Below are 8,989 nucleotides of genomic sequence, written 5' to 3'. Positions count from 1 at the left end.
CTTATCACACCACAAGAACTTTGTCTATTGATTTTTGCGTCAGCCATTGTATAACTTCAATGTTGCCGACTTTTATCCACTGCCTCACTTCTTTAGAAACTTTTTTTTCCTTTGCTAGGTTTATAATATTTCTCTGATGTTGCTTTTGTTAGCAGTTTATAACGATAACAATCACTTCATTTCTAGAGCTTCTTTTAAAACCCAGGAACTTCTAAGGGATTTGACAAAAGCAAGAGCAGGATATTCAGAAATTCAAAACAAACACAAAAGACAACCTAACACAGGAAGGCATCAACAGAAAACAACAATAATGCGAAAAAAGGACAACAGTCAATGAATAGAAGAATGAAAAAACTTCTAAAGTTTTTTCAAGGGGAATTTTGACATTTAAATATTTTATTTCCACATGTTACTTAGTTTTCCAGCCTCTACTTCAGTGATCCCTAACTACTGTGCCATGGCACACTAGTATGCAGGCCTACAAGTAAATACTCCTCCTCTAGGATTTTAGCACATGATTTTCAACTAAACTGGCTTGGGTTTGATATTGTTACTTTATTTACTTTACTTAAATTAACTGAGTTTGTAAATGCGTGCCTCCCAGAAATAGAAGACCAATATATTTCTATATATATATATATATGACATGAATATGACATTTTTTGTTTGGTGGTGTACTGCAATTATCAAATATATGCCGTTGCTCTGAACAATGTTGGGAAACCCTTCCCTGCTTGTCCAGTTTTTAAGTTTTGTGACTGCTGCCCATCGTACACCAAGATATTCCAATTCTCAGTACAAACTTGTTTGGAAACACTGTTTGTGAGAATATACAGCCTAGAAATGTCATAGCCATAGCCATAGAAAAGTTGCTATTAATCCAAAAAGGTCTGATATCTTTGAGAGGTCAGTGATGCAAGGACAGTCTAAAAGTCTAAAAAGAAGAAAAGAAAATCTCTGGATGTGCAGAGGAAACAACCTGACATAAGAATGCACTCCAAATGTAACAAATATCGCAGACAATGATCAAGATCTGTTTTGTAAACCACTCCCAGAGACTGTATTTCTTAATCACATGTATCAGGCTTATTTAAAAGTTAAAATGCAACACAAATGAATCAGATTTCCTCTCTGTGTTTTTCCATCTTTTTCTCCGTTTCAAATCTTCTTGTATTTCCATGTTTGCAATTCTCTGCCTAACCCTCTTCTATTTTTATGTCTGTATTCTTGTCTACCACCTATCTGTCTCTCTCCAACTCCCTCTTGGCTCACATGTATAGCCTTGGATTCCAGAGTATCAGGTAAGAAGAGGAAGAAGAAAAAAAGAGACAAAAGTACACACGCACACACTTCTCAGTTTGCTTTATATGATTTATATTCTACATGCAGGGCGTGTTCTTTATGTTTCTTCTCCAGCAGATCACCTTCATTTTTTACTTTAAAAATGTGAACTGTGTGGCAAAAAGACAATAAGAAAAGTAAAACTTCCGTTGGGTTTCCAACTTCTTTGTCCCTCAGTGAGATCAGTGATGTACCGTCACTCATGCTTACTGTATTAGCTATTCTGCTCTGTGACAATGAAGTCTGTGATTTGCATGCAGTCAGAAGATGTAAATGAGCGCAGTATCAAAAGAATAAAGCAGAAGCAACAATCATTGGACAGCTACCTTTCCCACAGACTAAGGCTAGAAATAAATTACATTACATGCAAATACAACACATTTTTAAAATAAGCAACATACAAACTTCACAATTATATATATACATTTTTTGTTTAATTTTAAGTCACATTTCCTACCTTTATAATGATTTTAAAGTCAGGTTTGTGCCTAGTAAACATGACATTGGTTATTTTACAAAACCTATAGCAACAGGGCAAAGCTAAATGCAAAAGAACAAAGTCAAGTGGGATATTTTTTTTAAAAACTTACTACATAAAAACAACATACTGTAGCCAAATGGGTAAAATCTTGCAAATGTTGCTTAAACATAAACACATTGTTGCTCTTTTAAGTCAGATACTGAGCCAAAGATAGTATAAAGATTTGTTAACCTTATTTACCCTGTGTCTTTACAGTGAGTAAAGTAATTGTTGAAACATGATGCTTCTAGACATAATTAATCAATTTCTTTAGCTTACAGCTTTTGCTTTGCAAACAGGACATACATTTTTTGACAAAACACTGGCAGGTGTAGAAACACTGTGTTGTTGCCCTTTGATAAATCAAAACCAAAGGACTCCAAAATACTCTGACTAAAGGCAATATGGATCTACAAAAACAATCCAGGGCCCACAATTGGGCCTGAGGCCAGACTTTGGACACACTTTTCAAAGATAAAAACAAGTGTTTCCACCTTTTCCTTTTGTTCTCCCTGCACGTTACACTTAAGTAAAATGTTTTTTTTTTCGGTCTCTGCCAACACAGAGTAATTTTTCTCTCCCAAATGTTTCCCTTTTCATGGGTCGTGTAATAGGAGCAGTCAAGATAGGATATAAAGGTAAAGAGAACCACTATTACCACCACCACCCTCCTCCCAGGGAGATTGTCACAAACAATCCCTCCCCTTTCTTTGTCTTCCAAGCACGGCGTTGATACACATGTCCTATGTCCAAGTCGACCATGATGTTTCTGCTGTGATCCCGCCCCTCCCCCCCACACCAATATGTCCCCTCATCTCTTGTCCGTCTTAACCAGTCACACACACCAGACTCCACCCTTAATCTCTACGTTTTGTCTTAATTCAGTGTGTCTGCCAGATATAAAGCCCCCAAACTGGTGTGGTTTAGTCATTTCTTGCCCCCCCCCCCCCCCCCCCACTGTCTTCACCATCCACAAACAGGAATGCGATCTGGCAGCACGTGCTGTGTTTTCTGTAAATGTAGAGACTCTTGATCCTCCTTCTTCTCACTACACTTTACATGAACTGAGCACTTCCCTTTCCCTATTGATGTTGCTGTTACTTCACATGAGTGTTTGCCAAAACCTCACATCTACAATGGGCCTATTCCTACTTTCTGAACTAAATATGCAAGACCGGAGAAATCTTTTTTTTTTTTTTTCAACCCAAGAAAAAGGTATAAATTTAATCTCAAGGTGGCTGGTATTTTAAAAATTCTGAAGAAAAATAATAATTCAATTTTTGTGAGTATGAAAGTAAACTCTGGGTTTTCATGATGATTTGACCATAAACTGTATATAAGAAGCGGATGTAGCCATGAAAAGCCAGTCAGGAGTAGACCGAAAGTGTTCTTGTGGTTTGGAAAAGGTACTCCAAACAAATAGAAGTCTTTGCAAAATGTCAGCTGCTTTACTCAATTTATGAACTGTCAGTAAACATTCCTTTCATTTTGTAAATGTCAACCTTCAGAGTTAAAGAGGCGATAAAGAAATACAGGAGACAGAGTTGACACTGTGCGGTTAACAAACTAGTGTAAGACAGTTGGTTGACTGTTTTCCACTAAATTAGATCATAATTTGCCAAATTACCGGCATGCCTGGAAACACCTTAAACTATTAATATTAGAAATTAGCCTTACTCTGCATCTGATTGGACATTATAGGTCTGCTTAGCTAAGAATAGACAGCACAATAACAGTGATCTTTTACAGTCCTAAGAGAGATATCAGTAGTATAATATTAGCATCACTTAGCCTTTTTTTGCAACCCTGACTCACATGTAATAACCAATTGGCGTATTAGCAAATAATGGGCAAGTAACATACTCTTATTAAGGCATATACCTTAATCAGGGTTGCACAGAGAACAGGGTGTGATCAAACCTGTATGCTTGTGAAGTGGGAGTCTCACTGCTGCACCACGTTAGCTCTGACTAGCTGAGTGACAGTTTAGCCTGTGATTATAAATACAGCCCAATGTTGTGCAGCAACAAACTGACTGGTTTTATTCAAGCTAGGCCTCTGTTTCTATTAACTTGACCTTCATCACCGCATGTGATCTAAGATTGAGGCGCTTTAGAAAAGTGTTTACCAAAGATACAAATCCTTGTAACCTAGACATTTGGTTATTTTGCACAGACTTCCTGAGGTATGGAGGAACTTCTGACTCACTCTGAGCAGTTGGAGTCCACTTCAAATTAGTTTGGAACTACATCCACGTTTTATATACAGTATACAGATTTGACTCACCATGCCTTTGGTTCTTTTTCATTGGCCTGTTAATTTCTCATGAACAGCTCAGCAATTTTTTTCTCCTTTTTTTGACTCCATTCATTTTACTTCTTTTAAACGTAGCTGAACATGCTCCTGAAACTCATGTGAAACGACTGAATCTCTTCACACCCTCCACCACATCCCCAGTCCTGTCAGAGTAATCGTTATCGTACTGTATGTTCACTCCAAACTGTCTTTTATCACTTTTTTCCATCTTTTTTTCCCTCTATCTAATCTAAATTCCTCTTCTCCTCGCTCTCGCCTCCTACCCCATCTGCTTTCCACCCCTTGTTCTCCATCTCTGATCTGTTTGGCTCTTTGACATGTACGTCATGTGTTGACAGACGGCTGCCCCGGACTTTGCAACAACAACGGGAGGTGCGTTCTGGATCAGAATGTCTGGCACTGCATCTGCCAGTCAGGATGGCGAGGCCTGGGGTGCGATGTAGCCACGGAAACGCTCTGCTCCGATGGGAAAGACAACGAAGGAGGTAACACAGAAACACGACTTTACAAATAGCCCTTTGTTTCCGCAATGAAACTTTTGTCTGAGTGTGAATGTAACACGCAAAATGCCAGTTAATGAATTAGCGTTGATGTGGCTCCTCGGTGACAGTGCAAACAAACAAAAACAAATCAATCATACATAAAACATCAACTGCAGAAGATATGCTAATGTTTCAGCAGCAGATTGTTGAACACTCTGCTTTAAAGCATAGATCAATTATAAAGACTTCTTCAGACTCCATATAAGAGAAATCCACTAAGCTGGATTGCTAATTAGCTGCTCCACAGTTTGATCAGAGAGACCTGAACTTTATAAGGTCAACATAGAAGACACTTCTGCCATTTTCTTAAACTAAATTCATGTTAGGAGTTACTAAAGAACACAGAATAAGTCCCCCGTCAAAAAGATTTCCCTCCTCAGGTTCATGGAACAATATGCACCTGTCTTTTCTGTTGTCAGGCCCTTACACATCCAGGTCACCAAAGCCCCCCCCACCCTTAACTGTCTCTACTGACTCCTGTCCTCGTGCCCTTCTGTTTTCCAGATGGGCTCATCGACTGTTTGGACCCAGACTGCTGCTCTCAAATCTCCTGTCAGGGTCAGACCTACTGTCGAGGATCACCTGACCCCGCTGCCATCACTGGTCAACTCCAGAGTTTGTCCATGCAGCCAACGTCCAAGAGCTTCTACGACCGCGTCAGCTTTCTGATTGGTCCCAGCGGCAGTCATGTGATCCCTTACGATAATCCATTCAACAGCAGGTAAGGAGGCTGTAATGAATCGCTGACAGCTCTTTAATTATTGGGATCACGTCCACTGTTTGCCTTCTCATTAGCGCTCTGGGAGAGACACCTCCGTTTGTGCAGCCACTCAAACGTCAGACACTCCTGCATCTCTTTGTCTTTGCAGTTTCACTGTCAAGTGGGTTTACACTCACTGCTGTGAGGTTTTTTATTATGTTCCCCTCTCTATCTCTCTGTCGAGAGAACAGCTGGAGCCGCAGGCATTATGTTTTTAGGTTGTCACTTCTTCTATAGTGCTCTCAACACTGATTCTCAGGGACAACTTGAGGCAATCCCTTTCAAATTTACCTTCAAACTTTGCCTGAACTCAAATATAACTTGATTGAATTATTGTGGTCTTCACTTTGTGGCTTTGGTTGGACTCCGTCCCAAACTGATTATATTTGGGTGGTCAACGGTCAGGTGTTGTGAATGTGTTTCATAAGAGGTGCTTGGAGATGATGTAATTATTACTGGCATTTACTGGCAGGTACTTTTTGAGGAAAGGACGAAATTAATTGTAATTAGTAGTTAAAAGCTTGCACGTATAAAAATGAAGTTATTGTATTTCATGTCTTGCGTAATTCACTCTTTAACTCTGGAGGAAATCTTGATGACTTTGTGTTTCATCAATCATCTAATCAAATGGTTGTTTTTTTTTTTATCTCCTATTGTAAGATGTTCTGGATGATAAATGATTTATCCCACTGAAAGGAATTTTAGGGGAATGGCTTGACGTCGTCATCCATCATAAATGTAAGAAATCTGCATTAGATAGTATGGAAAATGGTAAAACAATTATTTTTGTTATTTTAGGGTTGTAGCCTAAAACAACAGCAAATAAGTCTTTTTAATGTGAAAAAAGTTGGTTTTAAGCTTTAATCCTGAAATTAGTAATTACTTATATTGGGATTTAAACAACATTGCAGCCATTTCTTCATAGTGAAGTGCCAGAAAAACACATTAGCAAGTAGATTAGGAGGGTCTGGGATCAAACCCCTGACCTTACTTTAATAAGATGACCACCTCTTTCCACTAATCTACAGTCACCCTCACCTGGCAGCAGTTACCCATAGTTTTTTAAAGACTTTTTTTTTCTATCAAATCCTCAAATAGCAAGTCTCATGGAATAAAAGGAATCTGTCGGAAATGTCACTGCAATCTGTCAAAAGGTTGTCCAGACATTTCAGTCTGAAGCAAAGTCACAGTTATGTGACATGCGGATGTTGTCAAAAAAGCACTTACACATGTTGCAATGGCTATAATTAAGAGACAGTTCTGCAGAACCACCTGGGGGCCATGACCTTTCTACATGTCATTCAAACAGGAAATTCACAAAAAACCCTAGATCCCCTTTCCTCGGGTCTTTCAGCAGAGACTATTTTGAATAGTTTCACTCTCCTCACCTTTTCTTTTTTATAGCTAGTTCAGAGGAAACCGCATTAAAATGCTGAGGTTTTATTAATTACCGAAAAAAAGCAGATTTTCATTTAATCTCGGAACAAAGTATTGGACTCTATCCATATGGAATCCAAGGAGAAATACTTGGATTTTCTACCCTCCGCCATTTGTTCAGAAGTTTGCTTTGCCTCTGATGGAGAGGAAAATGAATGCCAACTGTGTGCAGAAGGCTTTAGGGATATTTTTCCTCCAATAGTTTGAAGTAATCCCTATGTAAATTGTACGCTTTACTGAAGGTATAGAATGAGGCAATGCCCCCGCAGTGGAGTTGTGGGTAATCCTCAGCCTCATTGTCTTCAGCTTACTGTCGATTTTTATGTCTGGCAGTGGTATTAGCTCTTATGCTCAACATTTTCATTTGCCTCTTTTTTCTCTTTTGTGGAAGTTTTTTTTTAGTCCAAACGCTGTGGTAGTTTTATTTAAAAACAGCAGACCTAAATGTGATTGCGGACACACAAAAATCTTGTGTGCGTTTATATGTATCTCTTCCACTCATGCAGACAGAACGAGTGGTATTTCTGTACAAACGTAGATGAAACTTTTTATGGTTATCTTTAGATTTTTTTCCTTTTATGATTAAACAATTGCCTGAAAAAAACAAAAAAACAAAAAAAAAAAAAACAAGAGCATCTTTATATCTTTTGACTTTAGTAAAATGTGAATCCAATTAACAATATAATAATAATAATAATAATAATAATAATAATAATAATAATAATAATAATAATAATAATAATAATAATAATAATGTGTTAAAATTGATTATTATGTTGTGGTTTTATGTTTCCTCTACAGTCTTTAATGTTTTCCAGTTGTGGTTGAGAAATCCACCGTTAGTAGATGAATGTGGATTTAAAGTACTTTAAGGTGGTGCAGATACTTTTGTTTTCCTTGAGAAATGAAGGTGCATAGATTGATCTAATGTTTCAAAGCTTTATGACAAGTACCTGTCACAAATATATTAAGGAACATCTTTACAGTTTTGTCACTTCAGAAGCTCTCTATTATATTTCTCACTTTAACCTGGCTCTTCAAATCATTTACTCATGTACCTTGCTTTAATAATGACAATCAAAGAATCAACTAATGCAGATTCTTCTTTTAAACCACTGATCGTGCGTATGTTCAGAACACACATCTGCGAGCCGTATTTTGAAATAAGCTGCTGCAATTTTTAAGAATTTAGGAGCTGTACGGAGTTTTTATAGATGCCCATATTTTCCAAACCTCTCTGTGAGGGTTTAAGGTGAATAATTTATGACAGACTTTGCAGAGTATACAATAAAAAAGAAAGTCTTTGAAGTGCCGGAACATTGCCAACACATCATCAAGACGTCCAACCACAGCAGCAGCACTGACTGTTACGCCTCGTCGTTAAGTGGCTTACGTCTCACGGAGCAGGGATGGGAAACACTTAGAGGTCACTCCTCTCTTTTCTAAGACAAAGTGTGTGTGTTTGTGTGTGTGTCTGTGTGTGTGTGTGAAGATGAAAAAAAAAGATTGTGGATTTCAGTGTGTGGTCAGGTTTCAGAACACAGCGGTGAACTTGTCCCTGGAATAGCACAGAGTATAAAACATGTGTTGTGGTTTTTCAGCACACCCACCAGCTCACTCCTCCATCACCACCTCCAGACGTATCACATGTCCCACCACCAGTCTCCCATTGGGTTTTCAGCTGGTGTTTCTCTGCCGCCTGCTGCCTGAGACAGTGACAGATAAGAATGCATGAATTATACGAATACGTTTCTATGATTACATTTCTGGAGCCGCGGCAGGTGTTGTGACTCAGCGTCGGTTTGGGGTTTCTGCTCTTGTTGCATCCGTCTGCCTCTCAAAAGATTAATGGAGGCGCTAGAAAGAAAGAGTAGACCTTCAATGTGGCTCTCAAGTGGCCTTGTTCCCTAGGCTAGAAAACAAAGGATGGAAGATGAGATGGTTGTTCCTGGTGCCGAAATACGAGATGATGAAGGGCTTCATCGTCCTTGTATCAGATCCATAACGGGCTGGAGATAACAATGGCAAAATGACGCCTCTTTGGGCAACCTTTGAAACAGCAGCTGGCAGCTG

At 38.7% G+C, this 8,989-nt stretch overlaps 1 protein-coding gene across 1 annotated transcript in view; it reads left to right on the top strand.

Annotated features, from left to right (window-relative positions):
* Window positions 1-8,989, top strand: part of LOC103390675 (teneurin-3-like) — a 210,477-nt gene that overhangs the window by 145,387 nt on the left and 56,101 nt on the right. The window contains 4 exon segments of the mRNA XM_008326610.3: window positions 1,281-1,301; window positions 2,476-2,499; window positions 4,516-4,662; window positions 5,224-5,440. Of these exon segments, the coding sequence (XP_008324832.2) occupies window positions 1,281-1,301; window positions 2,476-2,499; window positions 4,516-4,662; window positions 5,224-5,440 (409 nt within the window).

The sequence above is a fragment of the Cynoglossus semilaevis genome, chromosome 15 (assembly GCF_000523025.1).
Source record: "Cynoglossus semilaevis isolate Cse_v1.0 chromosome 15, Cse_v1.0, whole genome shotgun sequence".
Taxonomy (NCBI): domain Eukaryota; kingdom Metazoa; phylum Chordata; class Actinopteri; order Pleuronectiformes; family Cynoglossidae; genus Cynoglossus; species Cynoglossus semilaevis.
This window is presented reverse-complemented; position numbering and strand designations above follow the sequence as displayed.